Source organism: Notolepis coatsorum (assembly GCF_963971535.1).
Source record: "Notolepis coatsorum genome assembly, chromosome: 2".
Classification (NCBI taxonomy): Eukaryota; Metazoa; Chordata; class Actinopteri; order Aulopiformes; family Paralepididae; genus Notolepis; species Notolepis coatsorum.
The window spans coordinates 1,074,228-1,099,234 of record NC_140166.1 but is presented as its reverse complement, the minus strand read 5'-3'; the positions used below and the strand labels follow the sequence as shown (position 1 = coordinate 1,099,234).

General features: G+C 45.4%; 1 protein-coding gene across 2 annotated transcripts in view; it reads right to left on the bottom strand.

Annotated features, from left to right (window-relative positions):
* The window catches only part of pomgnt1 (protein O-linked mannose N-acetylglucosaminyltransferase 1 (beta 1,2-)), a 141,207-nt gene that overhangs the window by 103,290 nt on the left and 12,910 nt on the right, over positions 1–25,007 (bottom strand). For both annotated transcript variants that reach the window (XM_084309052.1, XM_084309051.1), the window contains exons 5-7: positions 13,126–13,191; positions 12,746–12,859; positions 530–647 (exon numbers count right to left, since the gene is read on the bottom strand). In XM_084309052.1, coding sequence (XP_084165178.1) covers positions 530–647; positions 12,746–12,859; positions 13,126–13,191 — 298 coding nt within the window. The remainder of the gene's footprint in view (positions 1–529; positions 648–12,745; positions 12,860–13,125; positions 13,192–25,007) is intronic.

The window sequence follows — 25,007 nt, the reverse complement described above, 5'->3', positions numbered from 1 at the left end:
GAAACGGTTACCAGCCCGATCGCTATGAAAGCATTGCAGGATCAAGCTAGAATTTACGTCAAATCGATCTTACCTTCGGCCGAAAGTAATCCAAAAAGAATATTCCAATTTCTTGATCGCCATCTGGTAGATCCAATCCCCATTTGCTCGACGTTATAAACGACCATAACATACGGATCAAGCATAGTTGACGGGCTGCGATGTAACCGGCTGGACTGTGCGCTTCGCCGAGAACAAAAAATTAAATCCGCGACATGGGGTCATTCCACAGCCCAGGATACAATGTTTTGTAGCTCGATACCGCCGCCTGGTAGGATGCGGCTGGTACTGCACCTTCGGATTCCCACTATGCATTTTTCAGCCAACACACATCACCATGAGATTGAATAGGCCTCGAAAAAAAGGAAAAACGACACAGAAACGAGAATCTTTGTTTTTTTGGCACTGAGTGGTTGGGGCACAGAAACGAGATTCTTCGTTTTTGGACACTGCTAGCCCCTCCCTCCCGCCGCCACTGGTGTGTGTGTACCTCCTTTCTTCACCACCAGGGTCCACATGTCTCTCCAGCTGAGGTTGAGTGACACCTGGCTGCCCAGCCCCTTCAGGAGGTTCTTAGCTGCATCCTTCAGGTGGAAGGTCCCCTCATCCTACACGCACACGCACACACACACACACACACGCACGCCAGTGTCAGCATAGAAACACACACACGCAAAGATATTCAGGGCAAGTGAGTTAACCCACTGAATCTCAGAAGATCAATAGAACGATCAATATATAGAAAGCAAGCAAGACAGGATATCTTAAAGGGATAGAACCACAGCCCTGTTTCATCAGCAGAGTCCTTTCTGTTCCTCATACTGGATACCTGGACAAACTAATGCAAACTCAATGGGGCCAAGCTTCCGTCTGTACAAGCTAGGGCTGACCCCTATTAGTCGATTAGTCGGTCGAAAGGAGCCGTAGTCGACTAGCCAACCTCTTAGTCGTATACAAAAAAATATATATATTTTATTTTTATTTTATTTTTTTTATCATTCTTTCCAAAAGAAGAGAGGCCTAGAACGCTAATGGCACGCATACCAGAGGCTAACTGCCTACAAAAACAGGCACAGAGGCACTGAAAGAGGATTTCACCCATCTAATGAACACACTAGACTAGACAAATATCAAGATGTATCAATCAGTGGACCAATTGCATGCTTTTGCAGAGGACAAGAAGCCTTCAGTCGACTCCTTCAGACATTAACACATCCACCGCCATAAACGGCTTACGACGGGTTTGCTGATCATGCGAATTCCACCAATCCACAGCGTACGACGTTATTGAGATCATATTTCATTTTTTCGCCATGGTATTCATAATTCCGCCACCCAGCCTTGGCTGAGACAGTGGGACTCGGCACAACCGTGCAACGCTTCAATACCGCCGCCTGGTGAATGATCAGGCGAGTTACTACCGGAAATGGATCTCTGGTGATCTCGGTGCATCTGGGAAATCCGTCCGGCAGTCACATATTGTTGCGGGACTCTAGACACACATCCGTGTATATGGATCGCTGCCATAACTCAATAATCGATATGATTTGGTAGGGCTGGGCAATATAACGATAACGATAAATATCGCGATATATTTTAATAATCGATATCGGAAAGAAAAAATATCTGGTAAAAAAATATATCGAATTTGTATTTATTTATTTTTGTGACCTGCAACAGGGCAGTTTTAAAACCAGAGACAGTGGACAGACTTGTCTTTCTTGCCTGCAACTTAAAGTAATGGCTTTGCTTGTCCAAATGACAATACTGACCAAATTGAGATTTCTTTTTCTCTTTTTTTTTGAACAAATGTTTTTTATTTTCCCTTTTTTAACATAAAACTAGACAAACAATACATTAATAGTAGAAATCTATGATAAATCACAGGACAATGATCGACATAATAATAGCAATAATGACAGTCCAGTAATTAAATCAAAATAAATGTAGATTGAAAGACATAAAAATAATAAATACAATACAATACATATGCTCTTGCTCGCTCTTCCTCACTCTTTCCTTCCCCTTCCCTCCCCCTCCACCCCCCCCTCAGGACCCCCTCTTGGACTATACATCCATTATTCCGTTTAACACCAGGGATTACAAGTTCATATGCTTCCCTTTATCTTCTCCACCACATCTAACCAGATTGCTATGCTGGCTTCATTAACACCTAAAATTCGTGCGGTAGATATCTCTAGATAAATCACATCGAGATAGGTAAGAACCCATACCTTCCGGCACATTTTATCCGGTTGAATCCAGCGTGATGCTATCAACTTTTTGGCAGCCGTAAGACCGGACAAAATTTGTCTCTTTACATGTACAGAGGTTGATAACTGAGAAACATCATTCAACAACAATACAGAAAGCAGTACAGGGCCCCGTTCCATGTACGTGGTTCAACTAAGTCGATCAACATGTCCATTATCCAGCTTCAGTTAACCCGATGTTCGAAGCCGGGATTTTCCTGTTTCACAAACCTGGATTCAGTCTCGTTAACTCAAGCCAGACTTGAGAGTCAGGCTAGATGCGCGCTCCCGTTTTAGGTGGAAAGCCAGCACGTATCGATGGCAGAGACCCTGATTCTCAACGGCATTGATTGATTAATTGATTTAAGACTTTATTGACAGATTGCAATAGGCTCAATCGCCTCGCCGACAAGTTAAATGCGTTATCTATAGGCTAATTCTAAGTCCCTCATTACCTCAATCAATCAGATTATATTTCTTTAAACTTGCCTGCTGGATTGAATAATCAAATGAGATCTTGCTAGCAAAAATAACTAGTTAACTGTTATACAGAATTACGAGACGGCTTTCTTGCCCATTGATTGATGTATAGTCAATGTTTAACTTATCACCAATGTGGTCTAACGGGTTGTTCTTTTGACTTCCACACGGACGACCCGGGTTCAAGACCGGGGTCCTTCTTTTTGCAATATAGGAATAATTCAATTTGGTGCACGTTGAGAGCTATATAAAGAATGACATCCTCAATGCATGTAGATTTATAATATTTTAACTTAAAACCAGGCTACTTTGGCGTATAATCATTAATATTATATTCAAAAAAATAATATTGGAAACTCCGGGATTTGAACCCGGGTCGCAAGGTTGGGAGTCTTGAGCACTACCGCTGGGCCACTGTGCCAGATGGGATAAATTCATTGTTTATACATTAATGAACGAGAGACCCGTGTTTAGAATATTCCTTATTTTGAATGACGTTTTATTTCTTTATCCTCATTCATTCATGTGACGTCAACGGCTCATTCAATTTCTCAAATCCGTCAAACAGCGCATCTCATCAGACATCTTAATCCCAGTTACAATTAAAATAACCACATTTTTGTGTACATCGCACGAGCGAGCGCCACCGTCGCCACGGTATATATAACGTGCATTATTTAGGACAAAGTGAATTTAATATCAGCATTTTGGGTCTATTTTACATTTCAAAAGCCCCCTCTGGAAGAATGGAGCACAAAAACGTAATTCAGAATGGTATAATGCAGATCGTAGACTGTGGGAATAGTTTCAGGAAACGAGCTGTCACTTCTTTGCGGGGGCGTGGCTCTGCGTGATCGGGCTAACTTGAACTTGAACTCTGCTTTCGAGCAGGCTCAAACTTTTGGATCTGTTGGCATGGTGATCTGGAAAATCCACGTATATGAAACCGGAAAGTCCGGCTAACCCAGTTATCCAGCTAAAGTTATCCGGCTAACTCAGTTATCCAGGTACATGAAACGGGGCCCAGGTATGGGCAGAGATAAAAATTCTGATAATTGAGTGGTTACTTCTTCCCAGAATATCTTAACAGGATGGCATTCCCAATACATATGCATAAATGTACCAAGAGCACCGTTTAAACACAAGGAGCATCGAGGGTCTTGTCTGAGCCCCATTAGGTGCAAACGTCTAGGAGTCAGGTAAGTCCTATGAATAAAATTAAGATTAATCTGTTGATGATCCGGGTTGCGTGACGACAGCCGAACGTTTGCCCAGACTTAATCCCAATCAAAATCTACTTCCAAGTTTGGGATATCCTTCCTCCAAACTGAGTCTAGGGGAAGGACATCATATGAGGACGTAAGTAAGTGACGATAAAAGTCAGAGACGAAGCCACTCGATGTCTCCTTTTCATAAAATTATTTGTGATATCTGTGGTGTTCAAGTGGAATCTTTAAGGGGACTCCGTGAGCCTTTAAAGCTGCTCTTAATTGTAGATAGAAAATATGAGTGGAGCTGGTGAGGTTAAATTTGTTAGATATATCTTGATAGCTGCAGAGACCCCGGTTGTCGAAGATATCCCCCAATGTGTGTATGCCCTTTTGCCATTTAGGAAATCTGATAGGTTGTTGTGCAATAAGGAGTAAATTGTTATTAAATAGGGGAGAATGAGGCGGCTACGTGGCGTAGTGGGCAAGGCGCTCGCCACGAATGCGGAGACGCTGGGCTCGCCTGTTCGAGCCCAGCGCTCCACATTGCTTTCAGTTTAGCTGGTCGTTCATACTAATACACATTGGCCGTATTAGGGGGTGGGAAACTGATGGGTGGGGATCGGGCGTTGTGGACAGCGACTCCTACAGGTCGGTTAGTGCGCCTGCGCAGTAGAATCAGGAAGTGTCGGGGCAGCGTGAGCCTCCCACGCGTTACTCCTCGCCACAGAGATCGAGCTGCGCAGGTGAAAAGATGAGACTGCTGTTACCTCAAGTACCGGAGGGGACTTGTGCTATGTATGACTTAGTCCACATTGCAGCCGGCTTGTGGGAGGCAAGAAACAGCGTTCGTGACAGGGGAGGGTTGAATTGGATGATACGAAATTGGGATGGGAGAAAATATAGAAAATGGGAGAAAAAGTGTATAAAAAAAAATAGGGGAGAATGACTATGCCATTTATGGTGGTTAGTGCACTTTTTCTGTGTGTCACGCCATATCCGGATAACATGTGTAATAAGAGGGCCAAATTTCAAGTTGCATTGCTTAATTGATAAGTTGGTGTACACTATATCCTCCAGTCTATGTGGTGCCACTATGTTCTCCTCTAATGGTCTCCAGGATACAGATGCTAGAGAATCAAACCAGGTGATCAGTGGTCTTAAAGAGAAAGCTTTAAAATAATAGTTGAAGTCTGGAAATGCTAAAACACCGTCGGCTTTATTTCTCTGTGCAGTGGATCTTTTTATTCGTGGAGGTTTGTTGTTCCAAATAAATGTATATGCTGCGGAGTGTAATTTTTGCCAGTAACCAACAGGGGGGGGTAACGGCAACATCGAGCTGAAGAAGTTAATTCTGGGTAAAACATCCATCTTAACTATTGATGCTCGGGCCTGTACTGCGTTTTTTAGTTTTGACCACCTGCCGAAGTCATTTGTGATCCTATCTAGGAATCCGGAATAATTATACTTCACCGTTTGGCATATAGTGGGGAATATTTCAACTCCAAGACATCTAAAGTGTTCTACCATTGGTATATTTGCTGGGAGGGAGGTAGCCTTCGCAGTCACATTGAGTGGAAGGAAGGCCGATTTTGGCCAGTTTATCTTAAATCCTGATAGATTGCCAAAATCATCTATTACTTTGAGAAGATGAGGTAGGGAGGTGGTAGGGTTTTGCATGAACAATATTACATCATCCGCATATAAGCTAATATGATGCTGTGTGCCCTTAATTGAGATCGGCTCTATAGACTGGGATTGTCTTATGTACTGTGCCAAAGGCTCTAGGGATATAGCAAATAGTCCGGGAGTAAGAGGACAACCCTGTCTGGACGAGCGCGACACAGGAGATGAATGTGTGGGAGATGAATTTACCTGTTAAAATCATGGCCGATGGATCTGTTATAGTACTTTGATCATATTAATGAATCCATCTCCTAACCCCATCATTCTAAGTACTGCCCATAAATAAGACCATTCCAACCTGTCAAAGGCCTTCATCGCATCCAAGGATAATACAGCTGTAGGAGGCGCGGCATCCTTGCTGGAATCTATCACATGCAGTAACCGTCTAATATTATCCGTGATAAGGATGGCTAGTACCTTAGCGTACAGCTTGAGATCGGATCCGAGGAGGCTTAAGGGTCTATAACTACCGCATTCGGTGGGGTCTTTGTCTTTTTTAAGGAGGACAGATATGAGTGCCATATTGACGTCCCTGGAGAAGTTCCCCTCTTTGATTGAGTATAAAATCATATCAAGTAATAGGGGTCCAATTACATCCCAACATGAAAGGTACAGTTCTGGTGGAATGCCATCCCAACCAGGGGCCTTACCACTTTGCAATTCAGATATAGCCTTCCTAAGTTCCTCTAGTGTAATAGGTGCATCTAACCGTTTAGTCGTCTTCCTCTGAAAGTTTAGGTAAGTTAATTTGATCAAGAAATGTATCCAGTTTATTATGATCGAAAATCACTTCTGACTTGTACAGGTTGGAGTACTGAAAGTCTCATTGATTTTTTTGGGGTCTGTGATAACAAGTCCCTGTTGGTCCTTAATAGCAGGGATATCAGCAAATTGTTCATTGGATCGTATCTTCATAGCTATTAGGTGACTCGGTTTAGAGCCATGAAAGTAATAATGTTGTCTTGTACTGCGTATTTGAAATTCAGATTGTTGTCTTAAAATGGAGTTAATCTCCTTTTTTAACACTTTAATTTGAGACTCCAGTTGACACGAGTAGTTGCGTTGTATAGAGGAGAACAACGAAGAGTGAAGCATTTCCAGCTCTACCAATTTGGATTGACGTTTCTTGCCGTTGGACGTTGGAGGCAAAGACAGTAGTGTTTCCCTTAATAAAACCCTTTACCGATATCCATAACGTTCTGGGGTCTTGTACCGAACACGCATTAATCTGCAGGAATTCATTTAGTTTATTTTTGAATTGTAGATTGAATTCAGTGTTTTTCAATAGTGTCTAGTTAAAACGCCATCTTGGGGCTCGGGATGTCATTCTACTGAATGAGCCCTTTAGGAGTAAATAGTTGTGGGTCCCAATTCAACGTCAAAGCTATCAAATAGTCTAGGGGATGCAAAAACATAATCAATTCTAGAAAATGTCTCGTTTCTTGCTGAGAAAAAGGAGTACTCTCGGGCCGTTGATCATTTACACCTGTATCCTTGGCCCAAGCCTGTAGTGCATTAGAGCAGGGGTTCCCAACCTTTTTTCCCCCAGGGACCCCCAAACATCTCTGATGAAATTCCTGGACCCCCTTCCTAATAAAATACCATAAAATACTTTCTTTTGTCATTTTAATAACAACTGCTTATACACAGGCATATGCATCATAATTAGACCCACTATGCTTCTTTGACTTGTGCCTTCAATCAAAAAATCTCATCTTGCACCATATGTATTTCAAAATGTTGGCCAATATTCAAATCCTGTATTCATCCTCTCAAATCAGGCCCTAATGGTGAACGGTTTGCATTTATGTTGAATGAAGTAAGAATCCACTGCAGTAAAAATATCCTCACCTCGAGTAGTGGTAGTAAGGTTGACTGACTGAATGTCCTGCTTCAGATCCTCATTTTCGATATACTGCACATAAACGATGAGCACAGCCTCGTCTGCGACAGTTGTAGTTTCATCAAGTTGTATGGCAAATGGACCCTTTCTAAGCTTTTCTGACAGCTGCTGCTCGCAATCACTTGACATCTTATCAATTCGGTCTTTCACTACATTGTTCGAGAGTGGTACTGATTTTAGTTTATCCGCCACCTGTGGGCCGCACAGTTTCTAAACCATTTTGATGCAGGCTGGTTTGATGAGCTGCTCGCCAATATTGTGCAGTTTCTTTGCTTTTGCAATTAAAAGCGAACACTCTAGGGAGGCTTCGGTAGCCTTCTGTAAATCACTGCCACCCCTGCTCCAGGCTACTCTAACATCAACGGGCTTGTTCGCCTTGAGAGACTGTTCTTTCCTCCGAAAAAAGTCCGGATCCTTCCCAACGGTTTCTGGGTGCTTAGACGCCTGATGTCTCTTCAGCTTGCTGGGCTTCAGGCTCGAGTTTGCCAACTTTTCTCCACAAATCACACACTCAGGTCGTTTGTCTGGTCCCTCAGTGAAGCCCATGGTGATGTAATTTTCACGATTGCTGTAGGTCCTAACTTTTTTTGCAGATGAGCTGCCGTCATCTCCTTTTCTTTTGTCACACATTTTCGCCTCTGGCGGCTGACTGCAGACGAGCCGAGAAAGTTAACTAGCGTGCTAGGCTAGCTACGGAAAGTGATACAGTCAACTGATTCGCGTTTTAGCGGCTACCCGGTAGCCTACTGTTAACGTTCAAAAATCATGTCTAGATGTTTATTTATTTATCTTTATTTTTTATTGTAGTGGAGAGACTATTCATGCTTCTGATGATAAAAATATGCTGATTAAATATTTCTCTGAAAGAAAAAGAATAAAAAAAAAAAAAAAAAAAAAAAGGACCACAAATCATCTGTGGTCTGGCGGACCCCCTGCGCCCCCTGGCGGACCCCCAGGGGGTCTGCGGACCCCAGGTTGGGAATCACTGCATTAGAGGCCTCTTTCTGGTCATAGGATGTGGTGAGACTAGATTTATCAATCGAGGGATTCCAGATGGCATTAAAATCCACACCAATTATAAATGAATACCCAGGGAGATCTAACATCGCTCTAGTGAGTGAAGCGTAGAAGTTAGCGTCATAAGATTAGGGGCGTAAGCCGCTACCAAAGCGATTTTCCTGTTACAGTAATCTATCGTAGCAATAGTTACTCGGCCGTCTGCATCAGACCATACGTCCAACAATTTTATATTCAACTTCCGTTTCACTACTATAGCTACACCACGGGATTTAGTGCCAAAAGATGAGTAGCTTATGTTTTGATATATTTTATCCGCCAGCTTTACATTGTCAGCCAATAAAAGGTGCGTTTCACTTAAAAGAGCCACATCAACCTGTTGTCTTTTCATCCATGTAAGCACGCTTTTGCGTTTATGTTGTATATTGAGACCCCCTGTATTCCAAATAAAGACATTTAAATTAGCCATAGTCTAAACAGGTTGCAGTATTCCTGTGTGTAATTCGTCTGGAGTAGCAATTCATAATAGATATATATCCAACTGTTAAGGTCCTGTTGAGAGCCGAGCTTGAGAACAAACATATAAAATACACATACATATAATCCCCTATTCCCACTTCACTCCCTCCCTTTAAAGTACACAACCAGTATACCCATATCGAGCAATTCATCCTTAACTCCCCTATGCAAATTGCCATAGGGTCTAAAACTATCAATTCTACCATTAGTAGAATGTCATCAGTGGCTTGGCCACTCTCCCGTTAAATAAAAAGGAGATATAAAAAATAAAAGATGCCTCAAAGATTAGAGTACATTCACTTAAACCTTATACGAACTTGGAAGTTAAAACACACCGAAGAAAATAGAAAAGAAAGGCATTGGAACTAAATAAGAGAAACCTCAAAGAGTAGAGTACATTTACTTAAATCTTAAAAGAACTTGGCTAAGTTTAAACACCTAGAAGAAATAGAAAGGAAAGGCAGTGGAGCTATTGCAAAAGAAAAAAATAAGGTTTAAATACGTATATGCAGCACGTCCCCCAGGCCAGGGGTGGGCGATGTTCTGCTGTGAAGACTGTTGTTTCCTCCGGAGGTGACCTAAGCCGTTTGTATAGTCACAGAATGTATGTTAAAGTTCTAGAATATTCTATTTCATTTCAATAAAAGTGTTCCATTATGTCTGGTCGACGTCTCCAATATGTCAACAACAGGAAAGTGCTCGAAATGTCAATAGATCTCGAAGTCATATGCAAATGCACACACACGGGGAAAACATCAAAATAATAAAAAGAAAAATGAGTCTCCGGAGGTCCCAGTCAGGCCCAACACAATGACAAATCATAGATCACTCAACAGAGCTAACTTTAATCTACCCAGCCCAGATGTAGCGAACCATTAAAATAAAGTATTCTAGACGATATCCAGCGTCACATAGTTAATCTATTTATGAATCAAGGTTATCAAAATGTATATGACGCTGTTTGGTGTTTAAGCCATAACGAAGTGTTCAGAAAAAAGACAATATACTATAGCCTATCCTCCCCGCTTGGACGGGGTGTCCTTATGATTCTTCAAGAAGGTTTCAGCTTCATCAGGCGAGGAGAGATAAATCCTCACACAGTCTTTGATGATGGACAGCTTCGCAGGATACCATAGTGTAGGTCTGAGACCTCGCCCGTAGAGTAGGGACATCACGGTCTTGTAACGGGATCGTTGAGCCACAACTTCGGGGCAGTAATCTTCATAGAAATAGACTGGATGCCCTTTGTATTTCAGATTACCTTTCTTCTTCCGTGCCTCTCGAATAATAATTTCTTTTATTCCAATTTGACGTAGGCTAGCAATAACTACTCTAGGATTGTTGTTGTTTCGGGCCCCAATTCTGTAACATTGATCCACTTCAGGTGACGTAGAGAGGATATCCGATCCCAGAATTTCAACTAACACTCCTGCAAACGAGACATTGGGTTGTCCGCAGCTCACTGATTCCTCTAGACCTACTATACGTATATTAGGTCTGCGGGATCGGTATTCGAGGTCGAGTATCTTAGCCATTAGCTTCTCGTTGGTTCCTTCTATCACCCCGAATCTATCCTTGTGATCATTCAAGCAGGATTCCACTACTTCTATACGTTCGGTATGTTCACCATGTGATTCCCATAGCTTCACGATTTTGGATTCGATAGATTCTTTGATAGCGTCAACCTTGTCGGATAGGGAGGATAAACCTTCAGTTAAGGTCTTCTCCATTATCTTAGCACTCTCAGTTAAGTTCTTCTCCATTATCTTAGCTTGAAGGCGGGACCCTTCTATCAGCGCAGCAAGATACTCTGTCGGTTGAGCCGTCATCTCTCTTTGACTCGTTTCTCTTTGACTCGTTTTCTTTTTTCTTCTGTGACATCGTGGTTCTTTCAGTCAATATAGTTAGTTGGAAACCTCAGGTGATATATACGTACAGGTTTAAACGCATTGGGGGTATAAAAAGAGGCTTTTAAAGGCAAAATATAAATAACGGGAGCGGAGCCGTTAACCACAGCGACTACTCCATACTCGAACCGGAACCGGAAGTTTTCTTTTTCTCTTGTCCATTTATTTTGTTTGCTTTCTAATTTAAAATACAGTTTGAAACCGTCTGTACACAGTAGGCTATGTGTGCTAGCAGAGCTAGACTCCAGTCACGAGTCACGGTGCACATGTGCGGTGGTTTGTCCACCAAAAAAGCGCCAAAAGATAGAAAAGAAACTAGCAGAGCCAGAACTGTTCAACTCCTCTGGAGCCACAGCCAGCAGAGAAGCCGGTTTACTTTCGCTTTTAAACCAGCTGCAGCCTGAGAACTGGAGTGTGAGGGGATGTAACACTAAAGATGGCAACAACGACAAAGAATTGCTGCAAAATAAACATACATCTGTTGTTTAAAAAAAATATTCTTTTCAATGCAAACTGCTCTGATCAATATATCACCCATACTACATAAAGCATTTACTGACGATCACGGAATTATAAACGACCCCCCCCCCCCCTTTCATCCGCGCATGATGAGTCATAACGTTTAGGATCGTATTCAGTTGGATTTTTTAATATAGCGTGTATCACGAATAAACTGCAATCGATAATCTATATTATGCGTTTAGGCCTATAACTAGCGTTCTAGGAATCACTGCAGAAAACGATAAAAACATACTTACCGGTATATTCTAGACGGTATTTTCGTATGAATATATGAATGGAAAAGTATAACGTTCCTACATCCTGAACGATAGATAATCGATGTTGAATGGGTAGTAATGTCAATTTAGCAATACAATTTAAAAAGTTATAGCCCTGCAAAGAAGGTGAACATCTCCATAGGCTTAGACTGGTGGCAGTGGTCATACATTGATGGATATAAGCGTGGCAGTTAATGTGTTAAGCACCCCCACAGCCCAAATGGAATGAAAAAAATTAAATAAAAGAAAATTCAATTTTTTTTTATATAATTATATATATATATATATTTTTTTTTGACCAATAGTCGACTAACGGCAAATTTTGGCCAATCATAGTCAACCATCCAAATCCTTAGTCGGGGACAGCCCTAGTACAAGCAGACCGAAACTAACTGAAATCTACTTTGTGTGCACCGTGTGGAGTAGATTTCAATTACGCTCAGTCAGCTTGTCCAGACAGGAGCTTGACACCATTGACTTTGCATTAGCTTGTGGATAACTAGCCGGAGCTGGTCTGAGGAACAGCATGGGTTGTGCTGATGAAGGACAACATCATTGGTAAAGAGCAAACAGGGTATTATGTATCCAAAAGTGTGAACTATCCCTTTAATTAGAAAAGACTGGGTATTACGTGTCCAAAAGTGTGAACTATCCCTTTAATGAGAAAAGACTGGGTATTACGTGTCCAAAAGTGTGAACTATCCCTTTAATGAGAAAAGACTGGGTATTACGTGTCCAAAAGTGTGAACTATCCCTTTAATGAGAAAAGACTGGGTATTACGTGTCCAAAAGTGTGAACTATCCCTTTAATGAGAAAAGACTGGGTATTACGTGTCCAAAAGTGTGAACTATCCCTTTAATGAGAAGTTACTGGGTATATTACGTGTCCAAAAGCCTAAAAACACAACTACTGCAGGTTTCTAGCCAGACGGCGTGGGTTGCCGTGGTGACGGACCTTGATGGTGAAGATGAGGACGCGCCCGCGGGTCACCATGTTGAGGAAGAGGATCATGGCCTCGTCTTCGTGAGGAGAGTAGGTGTCAAAGATCCTCTTGGCCATCACGTGGCCCTGTCGGACAGCAAGCACGCGCAGAGAAAACACGTCAGAGAGGATCGATTGATTGATTGAAAACTTTATTAACAGATTGCAGAATGGGTACAATACAGTACGGCTCGGATTTGGACATTTACAGGGTCCAGAACACGTCAGAGAACACACAGAGAGAACACGCAGAGAGAACACGTCAGAACCACTGACTGCTGTAGAGGATGGCTTTCACAGGCGCGGCTTAAAGCGTCTAAACCCTGGATAAGAAGTGTAGTATGGATACGTACCGTGGCCTGGTTGAGGACGATCACGTGAATTCCTCTTCCCTGTTCCCTCAGATCGTCCTCCAGCACCTGAGAGGGATGAGCAAAATAATAAACAGCTTTTTAAGACACTTGTATTTTATTTAAATGGGCAACATTCTTCAAATTATTTCAATGAAAAGAATCAAGTGATAAAGACAAACAGTATAAATGTCTCGTATAGAATCCCGTCAGCTGGTTGAGTTGTCTTGACGACAGATCTTTGGTACAGCGTAGTCTAGGTCAGCTGGTTGAGTTGTCTTGACGACAGATCTTTGGTACAGCGTAGTCTAGGTCAGCTGGTTGAGTTGTCTTGATGACAGATCTTTGGTACAGCGTAGTCTAGGTCAGCTGGTTGAGTTGTCTTGACGACAGATCTTTGGTACAGCGTAGTCTAGGTCAGCTGGTTGAGTTGTCTTGACGACAGATCTTTGGTACAGCGTAGTCTAGGTCAGCTGGTTGAGTTGTCTTGACGACAGATCTTTGGTACAGCGTAGTCTAGGTCAGCTGGTTGAGTTGTCTTGATGACAGATCTTTGGTACAGCGTAGTCTAGGTCAGCTGGTTGAGTTGTCTTGACGACAGATCTTTGGTACAGCGTAGTCTAGGTCAGCTGGCTGAGTTGTCTTGACGACAGATCTTTGGTACAGCGTAGTCTAGGTCAGCTGGTTGAGTTGTCTTGACGACAGATCTTTGGTACAGCGTAGTCTAGGTCAGCTGGTTGAGTTGTCTTGACGACAGATCTTTGGTACAGCGTAGTCTAGGTCAGCTGGTTGAGTTGTCTTGACGACAGATCTTTGGTACAGCGTAGTCTAGGTCAGCTGGTTGAGTTGTCTTGACGACAGATCTTTGGTACAGCGTAGTCTAGGTCAGCTGGTTGAGTTGTCTTGATGACAGATCTTTGGTACAGCGTAGTGTAGGTCTATGACATTTGCTATGTGACTCAACTGAAAAACATACAAGAGTACTAGGGCTGTACCGAAGAGTTCGTAGCTTCGTTCACAATGTTGACATTGGAATTCTAAATCAACATTCTGAGAGTCTGAGAGTGAGGGTCGAAGACGGGAGATGTTTTTGAGGTGGTAGAAGGCAGACTTGGTGACAGATTTGATGTGGGAGTGAAATGAAAGTGTGGAGTCAAGGGTGACGCCCAGGTTACGGACTTCGAGAGACGGGGAGATGGAACAGCCGTCAACGTGGAGGAGGAGATCTCCAACCTTCCCGAGCAGTGCCTTGGGGGCCACAACCATGAGCTCTGTCTTTTTGCTGTTGAGTTTCAGTAATTTGGTTGACATCCAGGTTTTTATGGCGTGGAGGCAGTTGACTACAGACTGTGGGGGGAGCTGGGAGGATGGCGAGGTGCTGATATAGAGCCGAGTATCATCAGCATAACAGTGAAAGTTGAGTCCGTAGTGACGTATAATCTGACCGAGGGGGAGCATGTAGATGGTGAATAGTAGGGGACCCAGCACGGAGCCCTGGGGGACACCGTGGTTGACTGGGGCCGGGGGGGAGGATGAGCCGCTGACGCTGACAAACTGAGATCTATTTGTGAGATATGAATGAAACCATGACAGAGCTGTACCGGTGATGCCTAGGTTGTCGGAGAGGCATTTGAGGAAGACTGAGTGGGATATTGTATCGAACGCCGCGGAGAGGTCGAGAAGGATGAGGAGGCTGATGTGTCCGGAGTCTGCAGCAAGGAGGAGGTCATTAGTGATCTTGATGAGGGCGGTCTCTGTGCTGCGATGTGCTCGGTAGGCTGACTGAGGTCGCTTTCACATATAGTTTTGGTGGACTCGGTGCGGTTCTGGGGGTGAAGTTGCAACATTGTTGCATTCTTCATTTGGTTCGCCTGCTTTCGCACAGATATCTGTCAGGCGGACCGAGACCTTCTGAACAATGTCACGCGGTCGAAAAGGGCGCTTGTCTATTGGACAGTGGAAATGTGTGTGTGGCTGCGATCCTGTGTGTGCGCGCGCGCGCGCCGAGTTTTGACATGGCATTGATCCATTGTTCTATTGAAGCACATTACCACCATCCTCTCGCTAAACAACTTGTAGACCACAGTGTTTTTATGAGTGCCCACAAGTAGCTGTTTTATTAATAATATAATAAGCCGCGCGCCTCGGTAATAATAATAAGCCGCGTTTTTTCTTCCTTCTTCCCAAGATGCACAGATATATAGATAGATAGATAGAGAGATTAGATGCAGTGTGCTTGTTTTGCAGTGAGTGCTGCGAGCAGTGGTAATAATAATCACTTCCTATATTTGGTTCGCGTTTGGTTCGATGAAGCCGAACCGAGACCTACGTTTTCAGGCGGACCAAAGTTCGACTGTTTGGTCCGCGAACCGAGTTCGACGTGCATTCACACAGACCCGAAAAACCGGACTATCGAATTCTGGTCCGAAAGTCCGGACCAAACAGCCCCTGTGTGAAAGCGACCTGAAGGGGTTCGTAGAGCTCATGGTTGGACAGATGTTGATGAAGCTGGGCGGCGACTGCCCTTTCTAAGGTTTTACTTAGGAAAGGAAGGTTGGAGATCGGCCGGTAGTTGTCCAGCACCTCAGGGTATAATATAGCGTGTATCGCGAATAAACTGCAATCGATAATCTATATTATGCGTTTAGGCCTATAACTAGCGTTCTAGGAATTACTGCAGAAAACGATAAAAACATACTTATATTCTAGACGGTATTTTCGTATGAATATATGAATGAAAAAGTATAACGTTCCTACATCCTGAACAATAGATAATCGATGTTGAATGGGCCATAGTAATGTCAATTTAGCAATACAATTTCAAAAGTTATAGCCCTGCAAAGAAGGTGAACATCTCCATAGGCTTAGACTGGTGGCAGTGATCATACATTGATGGATATAATAAGCGTGGCAGTTAATGTGTTAAAGAAAGTTGATTTTTCTTTTCTTTTTTTATGACTCATTTAATCATAAGAGACAGGGAGTATCGGGGGCAGCGTGAGCCTCCCACACGTTACTCCTCGCCACTGAGAGTCTGCGCTGTCTGGTGAAAAGATGCGACAGGCTGCCTCCTCGTGTACCGGAGGGGATACGTGATGCAAGGCTTCTATCCTCACTACAACCGACCAGTGGGGGTCATGGTCTAGCAACATTCAAGACAGGGGAGGGGAGAATTGGCAATACGAAATTGGGATGGGAGAAAAATAGAAAACGAGGAGAAAAAAGTAGATAAAAAAAAAAATATATATATATATATATATATATATATATATATATATATTTTTTTTTATCTACTTTAAATATATATATTAAAGAAAATGTAATATATTTTTTTTTGGATTACGTCATAAAATATGACGACAGACATTTGAAGCTTCGTTCGAATACTTCAATAGAAGCTTCGAATGTTAAAAAATTACATTCGGTACAGCCCTAAATAGTACGAAAGGCCGTCCGGCGTCCAACTTTGCTTGCTGGAGCTCTCATACAGTGTCACTATGACTATGCGTGTGGCTCCTGGTACAACAGCGCCCCCAAAAGTCAGAAAATAAAACTACAGACATCACAGAACAAGCTAATCAGGGTAATACTAAGGCTACCCGCCCGGAACCCACCTTGACCCATCTCACTTTGAGATCATGAGATGGCTAAAGGTGGAAGACAGAGTCAACCAGATAGGGATGTGCCTAGTTCACAGAATAGTGCATGGGGTAGTGCCAGTGTACTTCAACAACTACTTCAACCAAATCAGGGACACCCATGCATACCCAACTAGGCGTAGCTCAACTGACTTTGTGCCAGTCAGATTCAGGAGCTGTATGGGGAAGGAGTCATTTTTATATTCTGCAGCTGTCTTTTGGAACAGTCTTCCCAGTGACCTGAAAATCGTAATCAATGCTGTTAGATTCAAGTCCAGCCTGAAGACATGGCTAAAAAGAGACTATAATTAACCCAGTCACTCAGCTAAAAGGCACCCTTACATGTTTTTATGTGTCTGTTATGTATATAAATGGTAAATGGTATATGTGATGTGTTGTGTTGTGATGTCATGCCTGTATGATGCATGTCTTTGTCTAAGCATCTCATTCCCCTACCTCCCTACAAGGACCACAATGGAAATAAGCTCTGAGCTTTCTTGTGTACATCCTTGACAGTATCTCCTGACTGTGCTTTCTGTCACATGTTATTTTATATATTGTCAAATAAAGTTTTTTTTTTGTATCCACTTTTTCTCCCATTTTTCTATATTTTTCTCTCATCCCAATTTCGTATCATCCAATTCAACCCTCCCCTGTCACGGACGCTGTTTCTTGCCTCCCACAAGCCGGCTGCAATGTGGACTAAGTCATACATAGCACAAGTCCCCTCCGGTACTTGAGGTAACAGCAGTCGCATCTTTTCACCTGCGCAGCTCGATCTCTCAGTGTCGAGGAGTAACGCGTGGGAGGCTCACGCTGCCCCCGACACTTCCTGATTCTACTGCGCAGGCGCACCAACCGACCTGTAGGAGTCGCTGTCCACAACGCCCGATCCCCACCCATCAGTTTCCCACCCCCTAATACGGCCAATGTGTATTAGTACGGACGACCAGCTAAACTGAAAGCAAATGTGGAGCGCTGGGCTCGAACTGACGAGCCCAGCGTCTCCAGCATTTCGTGGCGAGCGCCTTGCCCACTACGCCACGTAGCCGCCTATTGTCAAATAAAGTTATTCATTCATTCATTATACGTCATTTACTTTGAGACTATGTCAGCGCCTTTAGTCAATTCTCCTCAGAGTCAGTGTCCTCTTTTAAGTCCCTCTTAAAAACATATGTGTATATTAAATGTTTTTCCTAAGGTTATGGGTTTAGCTCAGCTGCGATTGCTTAAACTGTTTTATCAATCTGACTACAAATACTGTTTGAAATGTTTTTCGTCTCTTTTTCTCATTTTATTTTCCATAAAGAAATGTCACCTTTGCTGATTTTTGCTGTTTTTAACATGTCTGTAAAGCACTTTGTTTGGAAAAGCGCTATACTTTTATTTGATCTATTCTATTCTACTATTTTATTGCACTGCTGCACTATTTTTACTCTGTCTATTTTATCTTACTCTTTTTATTATTGTCCATTTAAAAATGTATCAAACCATAAACAAGGTGGCCTGTTGGGATGTTAGATCCTAATGTGAACAACTGTGATTTTATATGTCTGCACTTTGTGTTTATGCCTGTCTTTTTTCTGTTGTGAAGCACTTTGAGCTGCAGTTTCTGTATGAAAGCTGCTATACAAATAAAGTGTATTATTATTATTAGGGATGTCCTGTAATATTGGAAATGATCGGTATTCAAAAAAGATAATTTTATTTTTTTTTTACATTTATTTAACCTTTATTTACCCAGGCAAGCAAGTAAGAACAAATTCTTAATACATTTATTGTCAAAAGTATGCATAATGATGTGTTAATTTGTGTAATGTTAATTACCTAAGAGTTGGACAATATCGGTATATCGGATATTGGTAAAAAAGCCAATATCGAACATCCCTGATTATTATACAAATAAAATTCATTCATTCATTGATTCTCCGTGTGTTCTGCAGAGCGGGGGACTCACGGTGGTGTCTAACCCTAACTCTCTGTGTGTTCTGCAGAGCGGGGGACTCATGGTGGTGTCTAACCCTAACTCTCTCTGTGTTCTGCAGAGCGGGGGACTCACGGTGGTGTCTAACCCTAACTCTCTGTGTGTTCTGCAGAGCGGGGGACTCATGGTGGTGTCTAACCCTAACTCTCTCTGTGTTCTGCAGAGCGGGGGACTCACGGTGGTGTCTAACCCTAACTCTGTGTGTTCTGCAGAGCGGGGGACTCACGGTGGTGTCTAACCCTAACCCTCTGTGTGTTCTGCAGAGCGGGGGACTCACGGTGGTGTCTAACCCTAACCCTCACTCTGTGTGTTCTGCAGAGCGGGGGACTCACGGTGGTGTCTAACCCTAACCCTCTGTGTGTTCTGCAGAGCGGGGGACTCACGGTGGTGTCTAACCCTAACCCTCTGTGTGTTCTGCAGAGCGGGGGACTCACGGTGGTGTCTAACCCTAACCCTCTGTGTTCTGCAGAGCGGGGGACTCACGGTGGTGTCTAACCCTAACTCTCTGTGTGTTCTGCAGAGCGGGGGACTCACGGTGGTGTCTAACCCTAACTCTCTGTGTGTTCTGCAGAGCGGGGGACTCACGGTGGTGTCTAACCCTAACTCTCTGTGTGTTCTGCAGAGCGGGGGACTCACGGTGGTGTCTAACCCTAACTCTCTGTGTGTTCTGCAGAGCGGGGGACTCACGGTGGTCCTAACTCTCTGTGTGTTCTGCAGAGCGGGGGACTCACGGTGGTGTCTAACCCTAACTCTCTGTGTGTTCTGCAGAGCGGGGGACTCACGGTGGTGTCTAACCCTAACTCTCTGTGTGTTCTGCAGAGCGGGGGACTCACGGTGGTGTCTAACCCTCACTCTCTGTGTGTTCTGCAGAGCGGGGGACTCACGGTGGTGTCTAACCCTAACTCTCTGTGTGTTCTGCAGAGCGGGGGACTCACGGTGGTGTCTAACCCTAACCCTCACTCTGTGTGTTCTGCAGAGCGGGGGACTCACGGTGGTGTCTAACCCTAACTCTCTGTGTGTTCTGCAGAGCGGGGGACTCACGGTGGTGTCTAACCCTCACTCTGTGTGTTCTGCAGAGCGGGGGACTCACGGTGGTGCCTAACTCTCACTCTCTGTGTGTTCTGCAGAGCGGGGGACTCACGGTGGTGCCTAACTCTCACTCTCTGTGTGTTCTGCAGAGCGGGGGACTCACGGTGGTGTCTAACCCTAACGCGTCTACCTTAATGATAAGCAAGCAGTGCAAAAATGCTTCCGCATTCGTCACCGCACGCCACTACGGTAAAGCGCCTTTCTTTTCAGGCCCGCTTTGGGAGCTGTCGCGCGGAAATAGGCTGTCTATTGCCATTCTCTTTGACAAACTCTAACCTTAACCAGCTCCTTAACAGCGCCTAAACTTAACCGTTCTAACCTTAACCAACTCCGAAACAATGCCTAACCTTAACCTTAACCTTAACCTTAACCATGCCTAACCTTAACCGGCGAAAGAATACACGTTAAAAAAAAAAAGCACGTTAAAAAAAAAATATTCGATGGGATTCGAACTCGCCAGCAAACGAGCCATAGGATCCACAGCCATGTAGCCTTGCCAATTGAGCTATTTCTAGATACTGAATAAGGGGCGGTGACTTATATATATTGAGCTCCGCTCGTGTCGAACCAAGGCGGGATCTCATGCGCATGCGCGGGCACGCCGGCGCACGCACGCACCTGAGCGAGCACGCCGCCGCCGGTGCACGCACGGGCGCTGGGCGGCGGAAAATGAAAGGCGCATTACCGCACGCCACTACGGTAGAATGCTTCCGCATTCTTGCACTGCTTGCTTATCATTAAGGAAAACGCAACCCTAACCCTAACTCTGTGTGTTCTGCAGAGCGGGGGACTCACGGTGGTGTCTAACCCTAACCCTCTGTGTTCTGCAGAGCGGGGGACTCACGGTGGTGTCTAACCCTAACTCTGTGTGTGTTCTGCAGAGCGGGGGACTCACGGTGGTGTCTAACCCTAAAGGCCTCTACATGCTACAGCAACTTCAAAGCAACTGCAACACAACATCGGCGCGATTTCAGCGCGGTTGTTTTAGAGGGTCTTGTAGACTGTGTTGCTTGGACGTTGCGTACATGTCCCCAGAATCTAATCTGAACAACCGTTGCGTTGATATTGCGTAGCAGTGATTGGTTGGTTAGCGAATGGGGGCGGGGCTGTCATAGAATAATATTAGTCCCGCAGAGAATAATATCCTCCATTGTTGAAGCCAGCGTTGACGCTAAATAATCAGCGTCACATAGCTCGCCTTTTTCTGAAAACCCAAGCACATATTGTTCCATAGCATACGCCTTCAGTTGATCATGACAAATCCTCTTACCTTGACGATTAAAAAGCCTCCATAATTTAGTAAATAAAGATGTAGCCAGCCAGCTAGCATTGGGTCTATTCAAAATGCTATCCACATTAGCTACATTAGCTAACCAAGTAAATACAATGGTATCCGTCCTGAGGTAACGTTAAATACAACGTTTGCTAGTCGAAATGACTGGACACACACAGGGACAAGTTAAACATCAATCAAGTAATTTATTCCAATAGGTAGTTTGAGCTGCATGTGAGCCGAGGTCCTCTCCATTGGAAACTAACATTGGAAACTAATGATGTTACGGTAACGTTAGCTCGAAAAGCACAGAAAGTCAAGCTGCTAGCAACAGACACTATAACACTTCCGGTCGGGGGTTTTCAAAATAAAAGAGCGACGTCTAAAATCACCGGAAATACGTTTATTTCGTACATTATCCAAAGTTAACACGAACCTAAACTAACTTTAGATTAGTTTAGGTTCGTGTAACGTTAGATATTGTAAAAAATAAACGTATTTACGGTGCTTTTAGACTCGCTCTTTTATTTTGAAACCCCCACGCCCGGAAGTAAAAATTATACTTATTTTTCTGCTTTTATCAATGGGTTGGTTGAGAAGGGAAGCGTCATCTATCTAGGGAACCTAGCTACATACGGGGTACAATGTTACATAGGCTGCGCGTTGATTTTGCAGAAGCATAAAGGTAGAGTGTCTGCAACACCGTTGCTTTGTCGATGTTGTGTCGAAGTTGCTTTGAATTTGCTGTAGCATGCAGAGGCCTTAACTCTCTCTGTGTTCTGCAGAGCGGGGGACTCACGGTGGTGTCTAACCCTCACTCTGTGTGTTCTGCAGAGCGGGGGACTCACGGTGGTGTCTAACCCTAACCCTCACTCTGTGTGTTCTGCAGAGCGGGGGACTCACGGTGGTGTCTAACCCTAACCCTCTGTGTGTTCTGCAGAGCGGGGGACTCACGGTGGTGTCTAACCCTAACTCTCTGTGTGTTCTGCAGAGCGGGGGACTCACGGTGGTGTCTAACCCTAACTCTCACTCTCTCTGTGTTCTGCAGAGCGGGGGACTCACGGTGGTGTCTAACCCTCACTCTCTGTGTGTTCTGCAGAGCGGGGGACTCACGGTGGTGTCTAACCCTAACCCTCACTCTGTGTGTTCTGCAGAGCGGGGGACTCACGGTGGTGTCTAACCCTAACTCTCTGTGTGTTCTGCAGAGCGGGGGACTCACGGTGGTGCCTAACTCTCACTCTCTGTGTGTTCTGCAGAGCGGGGGACTCACGGTGGTGTCTAACTCTCACCCTCTGTGTGTTCTGCAGAGCGGGGGACTCACGGTGGTGTCTAACCCTCACTCTGTGTGTTCTGCAGAGCGGGGGACTCACGGTGGTGCCTAACTCTCACTCTCTGTGTGTTCTGCAGAGCGGGGGACTCACGGTGGTGTCTAACCCTCACTCTCTGTGTGTTCTGCAGAGCGGGGGACTCACGGTGGTGTCTAACCCTAACCCTCCGTGTTCTGCAGAGCGGGGGACTCACGGTGGTGTCTAACCCTAACTCTCTGTGTGTTCTGCAGAGCGGGGGACTCACGGTGGTGTCTAACCCTAACCCTCACTCTGTGTGTTCTGCAGAGCGGGGGACTCACGGTGGTGTCTAACCCTAACCCTCACTCTCTGTGTGTTCTGCAGAGCGGGGGACTCACGGTGGTGTCTAACCCTAACTCTCTGTGTGTTCTGCAGAGCGGGGGACTCACGGTGGTGTCTAACCCTAACTCTCTGTGTGTTCTGCAGAGCGGGGGACTCACGGTGGTGTCTAACCCTAACCCTCTGTGTGTTCTGCAGAGCGGGGGACTCACGGTGGTGTCTAACCCTAACTCTGTGTGTTCTGCAGAGCGGGGGACTCACGGTGGTGTCTAACCCTAACTCTGTGTGTTCTGCAGAGCGGGGGACTCACGGTGGTGTCTAACCCTAACTCTCTCTGTGTTCTGCAGAGCGGGGGACTCACGGTGGTGTCTAACTCTCACTCTGTGTTCTGCAGAGCGGGGGACTCACGGTGGTGTCTAACTCTAACTCTCTGTGTGTTCTGCAGAGCGGGGGACTCACGGTGGTGTCTAACCCTAACTCCCTGTGTGTTCTGCAGAGCGGGGGACTCACGGTGGTGTCTAACCCTCACTCTCTGTGTGTTCTGCAGAGCGGGGGACTCACGGTGGTGTCTAACCCTAACTCCCTGTGTGTTCTGCAGAGCGGGGGACTCACGGTGGTGTCTAACCCTCACTCTCTGTGTTCTGCAGAGCGGGGGACTCACGGTGGTGTCTAACCCTAACTCTCTGTGTTCTGCAGAGCGGGGGACTCACGGTGGTGTCTAACCCTAACTCTCTGTGTTCTGCAGAGCGGGGGACTCACGGTGGTGTCTAACCCTAACTCCCTGTGTGTTCTGCAGAGCGGGGGACTCACGGTGGTGTCTAACCCTCACTCTCTGTGTTCTGCAGAGCGGGGGACTCACGGTGGTGTCTAACCCTAACTCTCTGTGTGTGTTCTGCAGAGCGGGGGACTCACGGTGGTGTCTAACCCTCACTCTGTGTGTTCTGCAGAGCGGGGGACTCACGGTGGTGTCTAACCCTCACTCTGTGTGTTCTGCAGAGCGGGGGACTCACGGTGGTGTCTAACCCTAACCCTCACTCTCTGTGTGTTCTGCAGAGCGGGGGACTCACGGTGGTGTCTAACCCTAACTCTCTGTGTGTTCTGCAGAGCGGGGGACTCACGGTGGTGTCTAACCCTCACTCTCTGTGTTCTGCAGAGCGGGGGACTCACGGTGGTGTCTAACCCTAACTCTCTGTGTGTGTTCTGCAGAGCGGGGGACTCACGGTGGTGTCTAACCCTCACTCTGTGTGTTCTGCAGAGCGGGGGACTCACGGTGGTGTCTAACCCTCACTCTGTGTGTTCTGCAGAGCGGGGGACTCACGGTGGTGTCTAACCCTAACCCTCACTCTCTGTGTGTTCTGCAGAGCGGGGGACTCACGGTGGTGTCTAACCCTAACTCTCTGTGTGTTCTGCAGAGCGGGGGACTCACGGTGGTGTCTAACCCTAACTCTCTGTGTGTTCTGCAGAGCGGGGGACTCACAGTGGTGTCTAACCCTAACTCTCTGTGTGTTCTGCAGAGCGGGGGACTCACGGTGGTGTCTAACCCTAACTCTCTGTGTGTTCTGCAGAGCGGGGGACTCACGGTGGTGTCTAACCCTAACTCTCTGTGTGTTCTGCAGAGCGGGGGACTCAAGGTGGTGTCTAACCCTAACCCTCACTCTGTGTGTTCTGCAGAGCGGGGGACTCACGGTGGTGTCTAACTCTAACTCTCTGTGTGTTCTGCAGAGCGGGGGACTCACGGTGGTGTCTAACCCTAACTCTCTGTGTGTTCTGCAGAGCGGGGGACTCACGGTGGTGTCTAACCCTAACCCTCACTCTCTCTGTGTTCTGCAGAGCGGGGGACTCACGGTGGTGTCTAACCCTAACCCTCACTCTGTGTGTTCTGCAGAGCGGGGGACTCACGGTGGTGTCTAACCCTAACTCTGTGTGTGTTCTGCAGAGCGGGGGACTCACGGTGGTGTCTAACCCTAACTCTCTGTGTGTTCTGCAGAGCGGGGGACTCACGGTGGTGTCTAACCCTAACCCTCTGTGTGTTCTGCAGAGCGGGGGACTCACGGTGGTGTCTAACCCTAACTCTCTGTGTGTTCTGCAGAGCGGGGGACTCACGGTGGTGTCTAACCCTAACTCTCTGTGTTCTGCAGAGCGGGGGACTCACGGTGGTGTCTAACCCTAACTCTCTGTGTTCTGCAGAGCGGGGGACTCACGGTGGTGTCTAACTCTCACTCTCTGTGTGTTCTGCAGAGCGGGGGACTCACGGTGGTGTCTAACCCTAACTCTCT